The 20,079-nt window shown below is 36.1% G+C and overlaps 4 protein-coding genes and 1 pseudogene across 6 annotated transcripts; all 5 read left to right on the forward strand.

Moving 5' to 3' along the window:
• The first annotated feature begins 1,675 nt into the window (after window positions 1–1,675).
• LOC141613404 (pentatricopeptide repeat-containing protein At4g32430, mitochondrial-like) lies at window positions 1,676–6,754 on the forward strand (annotated as a pseudogene).
• On the forward strand, window positions 5,860–7,291 carry LOC141613411 (uncharacterized). Its single transcript, XM_074432145.1, has one exon. It carries the CDS (start codon window positions 6,011–6,013, stop codon window positions 7,118–7,120), a length of 1,110 nt encoding a protein of 369 aa, XP_074288246.1. The 5' UTR covers window positions 5,860–6,010; the 3' UTR covers window positions 7,121–7,291.
• A 1,203-nt stretch (window positions 7,292–8,494) lies between these two features.
• LOC141588856 (uncharacterized) lies at window positions 8,495–9,610 on the forward strand. Its single transcript, XM_074410246.1, has one exon. The coding sequence runs from the start codon at window positions 8,495–8,497 to the stop codon at window positions 9,608–9,610; it is 1,116 nt and encodes a 371-aa protein (XP_074266347.1).
• An 839-nt stretch (window positions 9,611–10,449) lies between these two features.
• LOC141613419 (pentatricopeptide repeat-containing protein At4g32430, mitochondrial-like) lies at window positions 10,450–13,083 on the forward strand. Its single transcript, XM_074432155.1, has one exon. It carries the CDS (start codon window positions 10,450–10,452, stop codon window positions 12,691–12,693), a length of 2,244 nt encoding a protein of 747 aa, XP_074288256.1. The 3' UTR covers window positions 12,694–13,083.
• LOC141613428 (phosphoinositide phosphatase SAC2-like) lies at window positions 11,012–19,837 on the forward strand. 3 transcript variants are annotated; one of them, XM_074432168.1, is made up of 14 exons: window positions 12,750–12,839; window positions 13,836–14,040; window positions 14,397–14,601; window positions 14,692–14,854; window positions 15,257–15,479; window positions 16,091–16,167; window positions 16,442–16,629; window positions 16,716–16,816; window positions 17,028–17,158; window positions 17,248–17,376; window positions 17,770–18,037; window positions 18,962–19,083; window positions 19,265–19,369; window positions 19,456–19,837. In XM_074432168.1, exons 2-14 carry the CDS (start codon window positions 13,909–13,911, stop codon window positions 19,472–19,474), a joined length of 1,863 nt encoding a protein of 620 aa, XP_074288269.1. In that variant the 5' UTR covers window positions 12,750–12,839; window positions 13,836–13,908; the 3' UTR covers window positions 19,475–19,837. The 3 variants fall into 3 exon arrangements, with proteins under 3 accessions (XP_074288273.1, XP_074288269.1, XP_074288264.1); XM_074432163.1 differs by lacking the exon at window positions 12,750–12,839 and adding an exon at window positions 13,599–13,719; XM_074432172.1 differs by lacking the exon at window positions 13,836–14,040 and having other exon boundaries at window positions 11,012–12,839.
• Window positions 19,838–20,079: the final 242 nt, after the last annotated feature.

Genomic DNA, 20,079 nt, shown 5'->3' on the forward strand with positions numbered 1-20,079 from the left:
TATACAATCTATTTTTTTTAGGAATGTATAAAATCAATATTCAAGAGGCGTGTTGTAGTTTGAATGTTTGATTAGCATAGGAATTTGTATATGATTCCATATATAGATAATCACGCATGTGTTCATCGTTTCCTCATCAGGGTAAGACTCACCCATATAATATTATATTCTATTAATTCATTTTATACAATTTTAGCTAAATAACACTAAAAAGAACTTCAAACAAATAATATCGCCAAGTAAAAACTTGTACTATTCATACTAATCACAATCATAATGGCTAAATGGTGAAAACGGAAAAGGGAAAGAGCCGAATACCTCTAATATTGTGAAACGTTAAATATCATCTTCGCCAGAATTTACTCCTATGGACATCACAAAATTAAGCATAGATTAAAGGTCTAAACTCTAAAGGTTAGATTTTTATATGCAAATATGTGATTACAGTACTTACATAAACTCTCTACCATCACCCATGTTTTTCACAACACCATTAAATAATTTTTTTGAGAAAGAACGTAAGTCTCTCTTTCATTAATTAAATCACAAATTTATTATACGTGTGAAAACTACTACAGTACAACAATAACATTAGGCATACCCGGTAGTCGGGTACTCCTAGACATGTACGTAGACATGTAATCACCAACTTACCTTCAATAACATTGATATTATAATAATAAAAATACTAAACTGATTGTTGATGTTGCAATTATTCAACCCCTTTCCTGCAAAATTATAAAAAGTACAATACAAAATTAGATTTCATTGTATAATAAAATAATAATAATAATAATAATAATAATAATAATAATTATGTATATTAAACATGATAAACTAAACAATTAAAAATATGACACATTCACAAAAGTTAATTTCTAGGGATGGGGGATGGGGCATTGAAAGTTAATGAGCAAATATTCATCCGTTGTAGGATTTATATATACTAATTCTTTGGTAGTTCTATTTCTAATTAATTTAGCTACGTAAAAGATAATACAGAGTAGAATTTTATTAGCAGTACACTCCATACGGCTGGGTTTATGATTTACATCTTGATTATTATCTCTAAAATAATGGAAAATATTTTAGGTAGTTTGTAAAAGTTGGAGACTCTGAAATCGCTCGAAAAAAGCTTCCTTTATTAATATAGATAGAAGATAGATAGATATAGATATATAGATTGTATTAGCTAACATGTTTCGTATGTCATAATCTAAAAATTGACCCGTGCATTTTTTGCACGGGATTAAAACTAGTTTTATAGTAAAACTCATAATTTTTAATACAAAACTTAAAATTTTTATTATAATATTCAGAAATTATAAGATTAGTAGTAATATATACTCCCTCCTTTCAACTCCATTTTAGATGTTTGCTTTATCACGTTTGCCAATGCAATAAAGTTTTAAATACTTCTAACTTTGTACTCTTAAAGACGAATCAAATAAGATCCCACATGAATATATTTTAACTTATGTATCGAAAGAAAATTGGAGTTGAATGTTCGCTTCTGAATAATGTGCAAAAGAGAAACATGTAAAGTGGAGTTGAATGGAGGGAGTAGTGGAGTACTAAGTAAGAAACTGAACAACTCGAGGCCACGCCGAAATAACAGGATTATTGAGCTGTAAATTGACAAGAAAAGAAACAAGAACAGAAAACCTCTAAAGAAGAGCCCTCAACCTAGTAGAAAAAACCCGCGAAACTTCACCATTGTTGAATGCTTCAAAATCTTGACATCCAACGTATATTTTCTAAAATGCTTCAATATTTATGTTAATTGCTAAATTTAATTCTATTTAATTCCTTGCAAAAGCTTGTAGCAGCTCAATTAACGAGTTTGATTGTGTTTGCTGGAATTAGAGTGTTGCATAGAAGGTGTTTGATGAATTGCTCGAACCAAAGATTCAATATTTCGCTACGTTACTATAGTTCTAGAGCCCTTAGGGTATTTAAAACAGAAATGATGCATGGTTTTAATCGCGGTATTAGTGAAAAAGATGTGGCTATGGCCATCAAAGATTATCGGGGTGACCCGAAAATGGGTCTGGCCTTCCACAGCATTGCCGTGGTATCCGGTTTCATTCGATATCCGTCAGTCGTGAATTCGTTGATGAGTAAGTATTGTAAAGCTGGGAAATTAGATCACGCTTTTAAAGTGTTTCGCAGCTTAGATGAGCCTGGTATTGTCTTTTACAACACTATATTATCGGGTTTTCGGAATAGAGATGTTGCATTGTGTTTTGCAGCAAACATGAATGCAAATGGTGTTGTTTTCAACCCTGTTACGTATACTACAGCTTTGTCGTTTTGTGTGGATGATCGGGGGTTTCTATTTGGGTTTCAATTGCATTCTAACATACTAAAGTCGGGGTTGGGTTCTGAGGTTTTCGTAAATAATTCACTCATTACATTGTACTCTAGATGGGGTCGTATTTTCGAGGCTGAAAAAGTGTTTTATGAGATGCCCACCAAGGATCATGTATCTTGGAATGCTATGTTGTGTGGGTATAGCCAAGAGCAAAGTTGTGGAATTGAAACGATTCGGACATTTTGCAATATGGTGAAACAAGGAGTGAGGGTTGATAGAGTTTCTTTAACTGCTGGAATTTCGGCTTGTGGACATGAAAAATATTTAGAGACGGGGAAATTGCTGCACGGCTTGAGTATAAAGATTGGTTATGGAAAATATTCTTCGATTTGTAACCTTTTGATGTCAGCATATGCAAAGTGTGAGGTAAATGGAGATGTAAAACTTGTATTCCAAGATATGGCTGAAAGAAATGTCGTTTCTTGGACGACAATGATTTCAGTATTTCCGGAGGAAGCACTTGGCCTCTTCAGAGGGATGAGAGTGGATAGCGTCTACCCTAATGAGGTGACCTTCATTGGTTTACTCCATGCAATTACACAAAGGAATATGGTCAAGGACGGTCAAATGATTCATGGGTTTTGTCTGCGTAGTAGTTTTGTATCGGAGTTACATGTTTCAAATAGTCTTATTTCAATGTACGCAAAGTTTAAATCAATGGGAGATGCAATGAAGGTTTTTGAAGAGCTCCATTATAGGGATGTTATATCTTGGAATACTTTGATATCTGGGTATGATCAAAATGGATTGTATGAAGAAGCTCTTGAAGCATTCCGATCAGCTATATTAGACACCCGTCCTTATCAATACACATTTGGGAGCATATTAAGTGCAATTGGATCAGCTGAAGCTATTTCACTGAGATATGGACAAAGATGTCACTCTCACCTGTTCAAATCCGGACTAAATTCCAATCCAATTGTTTCACTTGCCCTCTTTGACATGTATGCAAAACGAGGATGTCCCTCCGAGTCTAAGAAGATATTAAAGGAAAGTGTTCAAAAATCAAATTTGCTTCGGAATAATTTCAGCCCATGGCAGTCATGGGGACTACGATTTAGTCATGGCGATATTTTATCAGATGAAACAGGAAGGGGTAAGACCTGACTCAATTACCTTCTTGTCCTTGTTTACAGCCTGTGGTAGAAAGGGCATGGTTGATAAAGGTTGTCAAATTTGGGACATGATGTCAAAGACAATCTCATTGTTCCATTACCAGCACATTATGCTTGTATGGTGGATATGCTGGGTCGTGCAGGACGTCTGAAAGAGGCAGAAGAGTTTGTTCTTGGGACTCCGGGAAAGCCGCCATTCTTGCCATTGCAGAGTTTGTTAGGAGCATGCAGGACACACGGGGATATGGAGTTGGGTGGGAAGATGGCTAGTGCATTAATTGAATTGCAGCCTCAGGAATCAAGCTCTTATGTTCTGATGTTGAATCTATATGCTGAGAAAGGGGACTGGGATATAGTAGCAACAATGAGGCGGCAAATGAAAGATAGGAGAGTCAGAAAGGAAGTTGGATTGAGCCGGGTTGACGTGGGTTGTAATGATGGTTGCATGATTATGCACGTGTTCTCTTCGAAAGACACGTCCCACCCCAGGTCTGTGGAGATCTACCATTTGGCTAGATGCATACGAATAGATTGAAATTCCTAGAGAGGGAGCCAGGGAGTGACCTAATATGACCTTGGTGGACGGACATCTGTTGAGGTGGTCATAAATTAAATGATGTAGGGTTAGTTGGATCACCAGAACTCGACTTTAACGACAATTTAGCATGTGAACTTATGAGGGTTTTGGAGGCTCCAGGGGATGCCATTACACAACAAAATGTGGTTCCCAGAACATAGTAAGGTACTATTCAGTCCAAGTTCAAGTTCATTGTTTTAACATATTTGGCACCTGAATTGTAGATTATACTGACATGACTGACATCTAGATCTTGACAAAAAGTCTAGATATTTTGTAGGATTTGGCAATTCACCATTATGACAAAAAAAATGTCAACCAAACAAGCCGTATTTTTGCAATTCGTCGGATTTTCCCTATCCCATGATTTTTTAGCGTCAGCCAAACAATACCTTAAAATTGCTCAAACTTTACTCAGTAAGTCAGTAGTAGCAAGTCTGAAAATACAGTAATATATATATATATATATAAATTTATATTATTGATGATAAGATGGACTTTTTTCAATTCTCATTATGCCTATCACTCTCCCCCTCAATTTCACTATTCTACGATTATAAATTGTGGGTTTTTCCTCGACTGTTTGTTGGTTTTGATAAAAAAAGGGAGGGAGAAGCTTAAGGAATGGTTAATTGGAAGAGCTTCATGTTCCTTTGACGGAGGAAATATGGCCTGGGAGTGTTTCTTGCAGCGACAGTGGTAGCGGAGATGGCGACAGTTAGCTAATTTTCCATATAAACTTTCTTTTATTGTTAGTATTGTTACTTTTATTACATTCATTATTACTACGGTTACTTTCACTACTCCCGCCATAATTATTGTTACTTTCACTATTGCCGCATGAATATTGATAATTTCACTACTACTTGTTGGTTCTATTACTTTCACTACTCTTCTTGCTAATATACTGTAGTTACTTTGACTATTCAAATGAGTGATTACTAACATATTCACTACTACTTGTTGGTTTTATTACTTTCACTACTCTTCTTGCTAATATACTGTAGTTACTTTGACTATTCAAATGAGTGATTACTAACATATTAATATATCCAATGTTAGTACAATTGTTTTCACTAGTAACATAATTACTTTCACTATTTAGCCATACAATTTTAAGAGGTTATATATTTATATAAATATATTACATATATGTATTAACTCAAATCGAAATTGTTGAATATTATATCTTTTGAAAATCTAGCTTGATTTATTTACCTTTTAATAGTTTCCAAAATATAACCTACATATATTATATTTGTGTATATTAAATAATTGTATAATTATATGATGATACTAATTAATAACATAAGTGGGGCATGTTTTTTTTAAGGAAAATCACCATATTTTAATATTCTCTACATTTATACTTCAAACAAAACTATATAATATTTACAGTGAAGTCCCTTGGTCGTGTCCATCACACAGTGCTATCGATTAAAAACTATATAGAATAATTAAGTTGTATAGATTTATTTAATTACATTGAAATCCCTTAGTTTCTAGAATATATATATAGTATTGATACGAGTATTTATATGTTTTTTTTTGTGCTGACTAGGAGTATCTCCTAACGAGAGTTGGACGATTTCCTTTGAGGTACTGAAGATAATTTAATAGGTTGACTCCTCTTAAATTTGACTTTTTTATTGACAAGAGTCAGTAATAAGTCTTGACGACTCATACCAAACAACTTTGATACGAGTGTTTATGTGTAACCTAAGTCAAGTTGAAAACAATAATAAGTTGCCAAACAAGACTTTTAGGGAAATGTCTTGGACATACACAACATTCAATTCCAAGCTTTTTAAATTGAGGTGGAAAAGCCAGGGTTGACTTGGAATAGTCAAAGTCAAGTGTCTATCTAGTAGTGATTGAGTTTAAAATGAGTCTTTAAAGTCTAATACTATAGAATACTCAGTCTGTATTAGCAACATAGCTGCTATGAGTGCACCAGAGGCTGATCAGGCTCAAGCTCTTCTAATCCCTCACCAAGACGATGTCGACTGTCGAAATGAGATGCAAGAAGCACAAGGGGATACCAGATTGATTGGCATATGCGAAGCTATCTGTAATTTCAAGCACTTGAAATGTTTTCATATTATGAAATCTGCTCTTACTATTATTATTACCACTAGTACTAAGCTTATGTCCCTAATGATCTTTTCAATTATCCCTTTATATGTTTTCATGGTGTTTTATGAGATTCAACTACTCAAAGCAATAGTTGCTGCACCAAATGCTCTTAAAGACCATCATAATATCATTACTATGTATTATTCTAGTAACGGGTCTCGTTCTCACTCTCGCATCTCTAGAATCCATGAGTACGACGATAAAGTGGGGTTTCTAACTCATGTTCTCCTACTTTGCCTCTTGTATTTTGTTATATACCCTCTACTAGAAATCCTAAGTATGACTATTACAATACAAATTGCTGCAAAGGTATACGCAAACGAAAAACCTGCAGCTACTCTAAAAGACGTGTTTTACCGGAGAAATAACCTCAAAGGGGTTCTTATTACTTGTGGTTATGTTCACTTGGTTTCGTGTTTGACTCTACTTGGCTTAATCTGGGTTGTTATGAACTCTCTACTTTTCAGTGGCACTGGCACATCGGTATATTGGGTGTTAGACGACCCAGGGAGTTACTGGCATATACTCTCAGTTGGGATTCATACAATAATATTTGTAGCTCTATTATACAAGTATTCAGAATGGAGTGCATTTTGGAGCTTGTCCATGGTGATCTCGGTTTTGGAAGAAGAAAGCGGGTTAGATGCATTTGGAATGGCCAATTATTATGGCAAGCAGTTTAAGCCAACCAGGGTCCAATTGATGGCTGCGTCCGTGGGATTCGGTATTCTTCTCAGACTGCCCTATCTATTTGGTGGATCAAGTAACTGGATTGTCCCCGGTGTCGTAATTGGATTGGTTTGCTTGGGGTATTTGATCAAATGGGTTGCTTTTGTGTTGTATTATTTTGATTGCAAGCACCAAACCATGGAGAAGAAGAATGATGAGGAGATTGGCAAACCTGTCAATATTGGATGATTTCTACATTTTCTTGTTGGAATGTCTGTGTGTAGTACTACATGTGTTATGTAATACTTGTTCTATCTATGTGGATTTCGTTTTTGTTTAGTACTCCCTTCAATTCAATGTAAACCTCTGTTTTCTTCCCTATTTTCTTATTTGAAAGCTTTGTGTGGGCCATATTGAATTGCATGTGAGTAATGTTTTTTGTGTGATCCAAATTCATTTTCTTAATCCAAGTGCCAAATGGTCCAAACAACCAAATTGGTAAAAAAAGTGAAGGGTATTCGCCAAATTGGTAAAACAATTATGACTTGTGACGAATTGTTAAAAAAAAATAAAGAATTGTGATGAATTGGCCAAAAAAGTTACATTTTGCTTAATTTTTCATTATTCCAAATAGAGTCGACAAAACTACCCTTACACAAGTAGTCCGATTCAAAAAAAATGATCCGAGACTCGTCCTTAACAACTCAATTATGATCCCAAATTTGAAATAATCCAACCTTATTAAACTCGATCGAAATCAGATACTTCTCCATTCTCCCATGACCCATCCTTTTAAGTTATAAATTGACCACAAAAATGATGAAATTCAAAATGGCCTTTATTCAATTGACGCATAGCCAAATAATTGATTTTGACATAAATGACTCGTACTTAGACCCGGTAAAAATGATCCAAAACCCGAGTTATCCTACCCAATATAATCAACCCAGATGCTTATTGTTATAAACTGATTATTGTTCATAAATAACTTGATAATGACTGACTCGAAAATGACTCGAATTCAAATGACAAGACCTGAATTATTGCAAACCCGAAATCGACCCGACTCGAAGTGACTCGTCCTTAGTTGGGTCATTGATTTGGCAAGGGTAGTTTGGATTATATCGGAACTGAGATGTCTCAAATTGCCATATTTGCCAAGATTTCGATTAGTGTTTTTAATTGGGTCATTAATTTGGGCAAAGGTAGTTTGGTCAAATTTAGTTATAAGAATAGTAAACAAAACATGGTTATTACTTTTTTGGCCAATTTGTCACAATTCCACATTGTTTTTACCAATTCGTCATAAACCATAGTTTTTTTACCAATCCGGCAAATACCCTCCACTTTTTTTACCAATTTGGTTATTTGGCCGTGCCAAATGAGACTGTTTTTGTCATTTGTGATCATTGTCGATTTAAGTCTACACATTTCGTCACATCATATAAAGAAAACATCCAAGCCTATTGTGATTTGTGAGGTGCAAAAGCAAGGGCTGACTAGAGTATTCAAAGTCAAGTGTAGTTCTTTGAATTAGTACTGCAAATGCATGTCTAACATTCAGCTTAAAAAGAAAGAAAAAAAGTGAATCGTATACTTATAAGAATATAGTTACGACTTACGATGAGTACATCAGAGGCTGATCAAGCTCAAGCTCTTTTACAGCCACAAGAAGACGATGTTGAGAAAACAAAGGTGGTTAACAGGTTAACTGCCAATTGGGATGTTATCCATAATTTGAAGCTGGTGAAAAGCTTTGATATTATGAAATCAGCTCTAAAAATGTTGACAAGTAACACCAAGCTTATGTTGTTAATGATGTTTTGTATTATCCCTCTATATGTTTTCATGGTATTTTATGAGATGAAATTACAAAAGGTAATAATTGCTGCACCAGGTGCTTTTAGTGACCCTTACAGGATTACTACCGTTTATGTTGGTGACGATGAGTCTCGTTCTTTTGATCAGGTCACTAAAATCCATAATGATACTGATGGAATGGAGTATTTATTTGATGTTTTCGTACTCTATCTCTTGTATTTGGTTATATACCCTTTACTAGAGCTCCTTAGTATGTGTATTACCATACAAATTGCTGCAAGAGTTTATGCAGGAGAAGAACAACCACCAGCAGTTGCTCTGAAAGAGGTGTTTTGTGGGAAAATTAACTCGAGAGGGGTACTAATTACTTATGGTTATGTACACTTGCTTTCATCTTTGACTCTGCTTGGCTTAATCTCGGTTGTCGTGACCCATCTGATTTTCACCAGAAACTATGAATCACCATTGGGTGATTTTCAGTCGTTAGGCATAGGAGATTGTTTGTGTTTACTGTTATTAGGAATTCATATAATGATATTTGTAGCTCTCTTATACAAATATCTTGATTGGAGTGCATTCTGGAACATGACCATGGTGATCTCGGTTTTGGAAGATGAGACTGGGTTAGACGCGTTTGGAATGGCCGTTCATTATGGCAAGCAGCATTCTTCTAATTTAACTGGGTTGCAGTTGATGCTCGGCTTCACGGGATTCAGTACCCTTCTGAGACTGCTATGTGTGTATGGTGGATTCAGTAAATGGAGTCTTACTGGAGTCACTTGTGTTGTAATTGGTTTGATTTGCGTCGGGTATTTGGTCAAGTGGGTTGCATTTGTGCTGTTTTATTTTGATTGTAAGCAGCAAACCATGGAGAAGAAGAATGATGACGAGATTGGGAAAGCCGCTAATGTCGGATGATGATCAAGTATTTATGTATTTGGTGAAGTGGGTTACAAACTCAATTCATAAGAAGTATCATGAGTCGATGACTTTCTCGTCTCATATAAATATAACTAAAAGTTTTTGTACTCAATTCATATGTATTCTGTTGTTCTATTGTACATGTATTATAGATTTGTTAGCTTGGTTGAAAAAGAGCATAAGGATTTTCGTTTTCAAATAAAGGCTATGATATTGCTTCATATGAAAAGGCAGCTAAGTATGGGACGCATTTACAGCAGACGTACTTGAGTCGGATCGTCTGTGGTTTTTTTTTTTTTTTTTTTGCATATAGACTTGTTACAGTATGTTACTGACTTACTAATTTTGGGTTTTATTTTGTTATTATTCTCAGAATTGTTAGTGGACCAATTTTTATATCAATTGGTCTCCCTTGTGACGGTTACCATTTGTGGCGGATATTTTGTGAGATAGAATGGTTTCAAAATGGGTTAGTGGAGAAAGAAGACCACATAAATAGTGTTGCAGAGAGAGAAAAAGTGGGTACTTTGTGAGGTAAAATGGTATCCGTCACTCAAGAGTGATGCTCAAGAGTGACGGATATGTGCCGTCACAAACAAGAAATTGTGTTTTTATATTGGGCTCATCCTATGTTATACTCCGTACGAGAATTGCTGAATACCCAATAAAAATTAATAAAATAAAATGGGCAGAAAAAACCCGCGAAACTTCACCATTGTTGAATGCTTCAAAATCTTGACATCCAACGTATATTTTCTAAAATGCTTCAATATTTATGTTAATTGCTAAATTTAATTCTAGTTAATTCCTTGCAAAAGCTTATAGCAGCTCAATTGATGGGTTTGACTGCGTTCGCTGCAATTAGAGAGTTGCATAGAAGATGTTTGATGAATTGCTTGAACCAAAGTTTCAATCTTTCGCTAAGGTACTATAGTTCTGGAGCCCTTACGGTATTCAAAACAGAATTGATGCATAGTTTTAATCGCGGTATTAGTGAAAATGATGTGGCTATGGCCATCAAAGCTTGTCGTGGTGACCCGAAAGTGGGGGCTTCCTTCCACAGCTTTGCATTGTCATCCGGGTTCATTCGATATCGGTCGGTCGTGAATTCGTTGATGAGTACGTATTGTAAAGCTGGGAAAATTGATGATGCTCTTAAATTGTTTCGCAGCATGGATGAGCCTGATACTGTCTCTTACAACACTATATTATTGGGTTTTCGGAATAGAGATGTTTCATTGTGTTTTGCAGCAAACATGAATGCAAATGGTGTTATTTTCGACCCTGTTACGTATACTACAGCTTTGTCGTTTTGTGTGGATGACCAGGGATTTCTATTTGGGTTTCAATTGCATTCTAGCATACTAAAGTCGGGCTTTGGTTCTGAGGTTTTCGTAGGTAATTCACTCATTACATTGTACTCTAGATGGGGTCGTATTTTCGAGGCTGAAAAAGTGTTTTATGAGATGCCCACCAAGGATCATGTATCTTGGAATGCAATGTTGTGTGGGTATAGCCAAGAGGGAAGTTGTGGAATTGAAACGATTCAGACATTTTGCAATATGGTGAAACAAGGAGTGAGGATTGATAATGTTTCTTTAACTGCTGGAATTTCGGCTTGTGGACATGAAAAATATTTAGTGGCTGGGAAATTGCTGCACGCCCTGAGTATAAAGATTGGTTATGGAAGATATGTTTCCGTTTGTAACCTTTTGCTGTCAGCATATGCAAAGTGTGAGGTTAATGGAGATGTAAAGCTTGTATTCCAAGATATGGCCGAAAGAAATGTCGTTTCTTGGACGACAATGATTTCAGTATTTCCAGAGGAAGCACTTAGCCTCTTCAGAGGGATGAGAGTGGATGGCATCTACCCTAATGAGGTGACCTTCATTGGTTTACTCCATGCAATTACACAAAGGAATATGGTCAAGGACGGTCAAATGATTCATGGGTTTTGTCTGCGTAGTAATTTTGTATCTGAGTTGCATGTTTCAAATAGTCTCATTTCAATGTACGCAAAGTTTGAATCAATGGGAGATGCAGTGAAGGTTTTTGATGAGCTTCATTGTAGGGATGTTATATCTTGGAATGCTTTAATATCTGGGTATGCTCAAAATAGATCGTACGAAGAAGCTTTTGAAGCATTCCGATCTGCTATATCAGACACCCGTCCTAATCAATACACATTTGGGAGCATATTAAGTGCAATTGGATCAGCTGAAGCCATTTCACTGAGATATGGACAAAGATGTCACTCTCATCTGTTCAAATCCGGACTAAATTCCAATCCAATTGTTTCAGCTGCCCTCCTTGACATGTACGGAAAACGAGGAAGTCTCGCCGAGTCCAAGAAGATATTCAAGGAAAGTGTTCAAAAAACCCAATTTGCTTGGACAGCAATAATTTCAGCCCATGCCAGACATGGGGACTACGATTCAGTCATGGCGATATTTTATCAGATGCAGCAGGAGGGGGTAAGACCTGACTCAATTACCTTCCTGTCCTTGCTTACAGCCTGTGGTAGAAAGGGCATGGTTGATAAAGGTCGTCAAATTTGGGACATGATGGTCAAAGACAATCTCATTGTTCCATTACCAGAGCATTATGCTTGTATGGTTGATATGTTGGGTCGTGCAGGACGTCTAAAAGAGGCAGAAGAGTTTGTTCGTCAGATTCCTGGGAAGCCGTCATTCTCGGCATTGCAGAGTTTGTTAGGAGCGTGCAGGACACACGGGGATACGGAGTTGGGTGGGAAGATGGCTAATGCATTAATCGAATTGCAGCCTGAGGAATCAGGGTCTTATGTTCTGATGTCGAATTTATATGCTGAGAAAGGGGACTGGGATAAAGTAGCAACCCTGAGGAGGCAAATGAAAGATAAGAGAGTCAGAAAGGAAGTTGGATTGAGCTGGGTTGATGTGGGTAATAATGATGGTTCCATGATTATGCACGGGTTCTCTTCAAAAGACACGTCCCACCCGAGGTCTGTGGAGATCTATCATTTGGCTAGATGCATAGGACTAGAGTCTAAATTCCTAGAGAGGGAAGGACCTAATATGAGCTTGGTGGACATCTATTGAGGTGGTCATAAATTAAACGCTGTAAGGTTAACCGGATCACCAGAACTCGGCTTCAACTACAATTTAGCATATGAACGTATGAAGGTTCTGGAGGCTCTAGGGGATACCATTACGCAACAATATGTGGTTCCCCAGCACATAGTAAGGTACTATTCAGTCCAAGTTCAAGTTCATTGTTTTAACATATTTGGCACCTGAAGTGTAGATTATACTGACATCTAGATATTGACAAAAAGTCTAGATATTGGGTCCATTTTGTAGGATTTGGCAATTCATGTGAATTTGCAAGTCACCAATTTGACAAAAAAAATGTCAACCAAACAAGCCGTGTTTTTGTAATTCATTTTATGAAAGAAATCTGAGCTTTGATTTTCAAAGCTATAATTTTAACTTGGCTTTTGTGTTATGTTTCACTCCCCATTTTCTTTTCACTCCCCATTTGCTTTTCATTTTTCTTTTTCTATCTTTTCGGATTTTGAGGCGTGCAATCACCTAGGGATGGTTCCAAAGGATGATATATGTCGGCCCACCCAAAATCATTTTGGTATTAAGACTGATGTTGTTGTTGTTGTTGTTGTATTGAATTTTCCAGTTCACATATTTTTTTTAGTGGCAATCAAACAATACCTTAGTATTGCTCAATCTTTGACTCATAGCAGGTCCGAAAATACAGTATAATATAAATTAATACTCCATATTATTCATGATGAGATGAACTGTTTTCACTTCTCACAATGCCTTATCACTCTCCTCTCAATTTCATTAAATACTCCCGTTTGACTTTCTAGCTAAGATTAAAAATAGAAAGTTCAATAAAAAATTCATAAAATGGGCAGGAATAAAACCCGCGAAACATTTACCATAGTTGAATGCCTCAAAATCTTGACATTTTAAACTCCATAAACATGGAATAACACCAATTCAAATATCAATTCTACAATTCTCCCTACACTTTTGATCACATCTTCTCTTCCATTTCTTCTAATTTCCCTCTTAATTTCATTCTTCTTTAGCCTCTACTACAAGGTTAATTTTCTTTCTCCTCCCCTTTTTCTTATTTTGTTACTAGTACTCTAGTAGTAGTTTTGCTTTGTTCCTCAATTTTCACCATACTACGATTTTAACATTTGGGTTTTTCCTAGACTGTTTGTTGGTTTTGGAAAAAAAGGGAGAAGCTTAAGGAAGGGTTAATTGGAAGAGATTCATGTTCCTTTAATGGAAGAAATATGGTCTGAGAGTGTTTCTTGCGGTGACAGTGGAGGCGGTGGTAGCGGCAGTGCTGGCAGGGAGATAGATTTTGAAGCTTCATATTGTTTGGAGAAGTTTTCCCTCTATGAGACCTCATCTGTATGCATGTTTTTTTTTATCAACTCCCGAACTTATATTTGTGAAAATTCCCCTTTTGATGAGTTCAGGGTTTTAGGAAATTCCAAATTTGTGTCATGATATTTACAATAGCATCATGTTATGTGTTGTATTATTGCTGCACTTAACTACCTTAAAAATGTCCTCAATTTGATTTTTTGCGAGTCTTGTGTGAGACAGCTGGATGGTTGATGATAGTACTGTTAGATTGGTTGATGATACCATAAGCGAGCAATGAAATATGATATTCCACCAACTATACCTACTCAAATGGATTTGGCCCCAATTGTATTTCACCTTCTCGCGGTATGTATTATCTGTCTGATTTTGTGGAGCAGAAGTTTTTTATGATTGGAAGAGATAAAAGAAGAAAGTACTGGAGAGTGTTGAAGATTGATAAGTCGAATCCTTCCAAGCTTGTCTTCTTCGAAGATCCCACAGTTTATTCATTTTCTCTTTGCAAGGCTCTGTTGCAAGACATAAAGGAAGCTAATAAAAAGAGCGGCGGACTTAAATTTGTCACCTATTGCTATGGGATTGTAGGTAAGTGGGTGAGAACATGAATCAGAATGAACAGTGTCTAGCTGTCATTTATGCGGTTTCTCTTAAAAAATTGATTTCTTTGTTATTCAGGGTTCATCAGACTATTGGGACCTTATTATGTCATCTTAATAACAAAGAGAAGGAAGATTGGTCAGATTTTTGATCATCCGATTTACACCATTGCGGAATACAAGATTATTCCATTTGCTCAGCCTACATTCTTGTCCATGGATGAATTTGAAAGAGAGAACAGGTTAGTGTGTCATCCACTTGTTGAATGTTCGACATGTCAAAGGTATTCTATGTTCAAAGTATCATCTTTGGTTTAGCTATTTGCTACTTTAGAACAGAAAATATGTACTGTGTGTTAGCTTATGTGGGTTGGGGGTGATCTCATACTGATAGTTTGTCTTTGTACATTAATAATTACTAAACAAAAAATATCTCCTGTGGTGAACGTTACTGTTGTAGATTTATTTTAGTGATTTATATTATACTTTTTCCAAAGTTGTATTTAGTATGAGATCACTGATCCCATTAAGAAGCAGGAAAGAGATCAAGGATCAATCAACGACCAACAAAAATGGAGATATCTTTTTTCGGTTAATTTGCTAGGTTGTTACTGAACTGTTCTTCTATGTTCAATCATGGATAGGTACAAGAAGCTTCTAGAGTTGGTGGATTTAAGGAAGGACTATTACTTCAGCTACTCATATCCGATTATGCATAGCCTGCAGGCTAACTTGAGCCATAATCAAACAGAACAAGACACTGCGGGAACAAAATTTGTATGGAATGAGAACTTAACTCGTAAAATTCGTGATAAACTCAAGAGCTCTCACTGGACAGTTGCATTACTGCATGGGTTCTTCAAGCAGGTGTTTTTAGTACCTGATCAAATAGTTGTCGGCATCTTTCTTATGTCATCTTACAGATGATATTTGCTGATCTTTATAATAAGCATTCTTTTTCAGGAAGATGCTCAGCTAATCTGTTAGCCAACACATAAATAACTAGATTTCAGAATGTTTAATGTGTATTCAGTGTACCACAACAAATCGTAAACATGGAAAAAATGACTAATGCTTCAAGAGACTCAAGACGTCACAGGAATAGGTCTTTTCTCAAGACAATCAATTTTTTTGGTTATTATCCGGTTTTCCTTGGATTCTAGCCGGATAGGACCACAGCTGCGGGAGAACTTTCCCTCTAATATTTAGTTTTAACACTGCGGCACTCCAAGGAATCGAAATTGAGATCCTTTGGTTAAGTTAGATCAACCCCTTACCATTTGCTTTAAGAATTTAAGTGCTCAGGGGGTCAGGCTACAATATTTAAGGTTTTGTTCTTTTCAACTAAAATGTAAATAGCGGAGGCTTCCAATTTTGTGAACAAGTCACAGAGAGAACTTGTTATGTTCAAAATATTTAACTTTTTTTAATCACTATTGACAATCTGTTACTCACACTTGTATCTTTTCCATATCCAGGTGAGGCTATCGGCCAGAGGAAAGACTTTCAAGCTAACCCTTATTGCAAGAAGGTCATGTCAATTTGCAGGAACCAGGTTAGATCAAATGTCGGTGGTGGTACATCTTTACTGCCAGTCCCATTTCTGCATGGAAAATACTCATTATGTGCCTGGTGCAATATATCTTGGAAACTATCTAGTCTTTATTTGAAGCTTTAAAACACATCATTTATATATTGCAATATTTGCAAATACACATACTTTCTTACTTTCAGAAGTCATTCACTCTTTAGATTCTTTGTACTCAGTTATAGAGCCTGCGTGTGTTGTTTTAACTCGTTTTCCTTTCTATCTTTTAAATTTGTGCAAGATATCAGAAAAGGGGCGTTGATGAGAAGGGTCATGCTGCAAATCACGTGGAGATTGAACAGATTGTCTGTGAAGAAATCAGTGGTGAAGGCTCACACAAATGTACTTCTGCTGTGCAGAACCGCGGTTCAATACCCCTTTTCTGGTCACAAAATCCTTCATTATTAAATCCTAAGCCTGACATTATATGTATGTATGAATTTTCTTTGAGATATACTTTCTACTATGTTTTGTAATTTTGTATATTGTTTGACCATATTCTACATCTGCTATAGTTTCTGATGAAGGAAGCAGCAGTGATGAGGCCACAGAACTTCATTTCCAGAATCTCCGTCTAAGATATGGAGATCCATTAATTATACTGAATCTCACTAAGGTATTACTCACATGACTGAATTATAGCCTACTATATTTCTTACGCGTAAATCGGAATGTCAATTTTAGCTGAAACCGGACCCACTGGATTTCGTTAAGTTGATGACGAAGTGGGTTAAGGTCCAACCAACTGCCACTCGACCCATTGTCATCTCCAAGCTTAGTGATATATCTAATACGGAGTACATTTCATGGTGGCTTCTGCACTGTAGGTGGATGAAATGCACCCGGAATCACTTCTTCATAATGCATTTAATAATGCTGTTGAGTGCATTAACAAGGATATGGACAAAGAGAATCAGTTAACCTTATGGAATCTGGACCTTAATACAGAGTTTCGAACGTATGCTTTTTTCCCCTTTTGTATTCTTTCAGAAAACGCCATTATCATATTCAGAAGGGTAATGAGGAAACCCTTTTTTTACTTTGCAGTGAAGGTTCTGATGTGCTGTCAAAACTGAAAGATGTGGCTACAAATGCACTGAGTCGGATCGGGTTCTTCTCTTGTCAGGCACCTCAATCAGTAAACTTCAAGGCATCATTTGACTTGTCTTGCCTCTGGTAATTAAACGTCATGAAATCCAATTACATTTGCATCAACGTTGGTATTTCTTTTGTGTTTTAATTTTGCCATTATTGGCAATTACTCCCCTCTTAACAAAGTTTTTCCACATTTTCAAATTTATTTTTAGCAAATTTACAATGATTTTTCACTTTCATTTCTTTCCTTCGTTTGGTAAGAGTAATGACCATACTGTTCTGATGACTAACTTCAAAATACAATTTCATTGAAAAACCCATGTTATCTCCACTTGCAATTACATCATTTATAAGTATTGTTTTAATCACCATAACAACACCATCTATACTTTCAACTTTTTTATATTGAATATTTTAAAACTTGTGCTAAATTATTTCGAAGGAGAGAGACATGCTTATGAACATAAATTGTAGGATCAATGGCGAAGATGGGAATCTTCAGAAAAACAAATATCAGAATGGGGTTTTAAGAACCAACTGCTTGGACTCTATAGACCGCACAAATGTTGCTCAATATGTGTACGGCTTTGTTGCCCTTGATCAGCAGTTAGATGCTTTAGAGATCACTGACTGTTCAGTCCGAGATTCTGAGCACATTTTAGCAAAAGAATTGATGAGAATATATGAAGCTATGGGCAATGCCCTTGCTCGTCAGTATGGGGGATCTGCAGCACACAGTCAGGTATCCTTGAAAATCTTGCTACTAGATATTGTCCAGTAGAATAATTAATAGCTGCAGATTGACGCATACAACTGAAAAGTTAAATAATTTTGAGATATACTCCTCTATTCACTATTTCAAAACACTGGCAAAAAAAAAATCATAATTTGTCTTTTAAGGATAACAATTACTCTCCCCCTCCCAATCATGCTTTTACCTTGCACAAGAAGATTTATTTACTGCTTTGTAATCTGTTTGAACTTTTTGAACAGATCACGCTGTAGTCTGTCATCTGTATGGTATATTTCTTAGTTTGAAACATAGACAATGTGGTTTCCATTTCCAACTGAGTTAAAGACTCACTATTCTTTGATTTTGCATTATGATGACACACTGCAAAAAAAAAAAATGGTTCCTCTCTATTCATTGTGAAGTTGCAAACTTGCAATCGTTAGATGTAATCTTCTTGTAGTTTTCATTATGGATCATCTAGAAACGGCCACTTTGTGTTGTTAACATAGAGGAAAGGCTTTGTACATCTTGCCCCTTACCCCACCATTCTCGGGAGTCCTTGTGGCACTGAAGTAATAATTATCTTTATTGTTGTTGAAACATAGAAAATGCATTTATTTATCGTCTAGCCAGAATATTACAAATTGATATCAGCAATATTGCAATTGCGACTATTGCGTGGAAACAAACAAGAACGTTTTTTTTTTTTAAAAAAATTGGTTTGTGTTTCTCCTGTACTTGTGTCCGTCTTGTATGTCTGGAGTTGCAGCTCCTTGCCAGAGCTATTATGTTCCACTTCCACATGTATTAGAGAGTGGTCTTTCCTTTATAAATTATGGATGCCATGTTGTCCTTGAGTTTCTTTCGTAGCACTTTCAGGAAATGTAACCTTTGCAAGCTAACTGTTCTTATTTGTTTCCCTGTGAACATTAGATTTTCGCTAAGAGTAGAGGTCGTTGCCCAGCAGCCACACTGATTCAGAAGTGTGTGATTAGCATACAACGTCATTATAGCAATGCCTTCATCGACGTTCGAAAGCAACAAGCTATTGATATGTAAGTTCATTATGAATGCTCTTGTTTATGTTGGGAGTTTTGAGATCCATCTTCTGTCATGAATGTCATGTGACATTCTGCCACTCAATTATTTTACCATCTAAGCTAACTGATATCTGCGGAAAAAGCAAGAGGTTGTTTATTTTGGCACATTAATCTTGTGTACAATTACATTGCGCAGATTTCTGGGGAACTTTAAACCAGCTGATGAACCGGCCTCATTCAGAAGCAACCCAGTTGAGAAGCGCGGAAACCTTAATGCTCTATGTTTGCAAGACATTCTTAGGTAAAGGCATTAGTAGACTTTAGTTTCCGTCTCTTAACTGTACCCTTCTGACTCTTAACAGTCTAACTGTCAAAAATGTTGTGCAGGATTCTTTCCTTTAACTAAACCAGCACATATTTGACACCTCTAAGGGCGAAACATCTAAGAAGCATGGTGCCGTTGATCAACAGACACCGTTATCATCCTGGCCTGATGTCAGTCACATTTTGCAACATTTGTGTAGTAGGTTGAGTTGGTCTCCCTTGCGATGGTCGCAAGTTATGATTAAATCTTTCGAGGACATGTAGTGAGTTGTAGACTTGTAGCCATGTCGAAGATCTCAACTCAGTTGCACATTGCACTCTGCTTTGATTTTGTTTTTTGATTTTCTGTGGCAAACTTAATTTTTTTAACTCTAATCTATACTGTTAATTTTCAAAATTATTTAACCTATTACTGACAAAACAAAAGTTCTTCAAACAACAAAAATACTTGAGCACGTTTTTTAAATTATTTTGTCGAGGCACTTTCAATTGATTACACACACCCATCATATAATAATTGTTTGCTCATCAATAAACAACACGAACTAACCTAATAAACTCAAAGTATGTTATTTAGGTTAATTAAAATAATACTTATTGAATTAATATAGAGTACATATTTTGAAAAAAAGGATATTCTACATGGTACCCCTCCATTTTTCGACTTTCTACATGGTACTCCTACAC

The sequence above is a fragment of the Silene latifolia genome, chromosome 1 (assembly GCF_048544455.1).
Source record: "Silene latifolia isolate original U9 population chromosome 1, ASM4854445v1, whole genome shotgun sequence".
In the NCBI taxonomy this organism is placed as follows: domain Eukaryota; kingdom Viridiplantae; phylum Streptophyta; class Magnoliopsida; order Caryophyllales; family Caryophyllaceae; genus Silene; species Silene latifolia.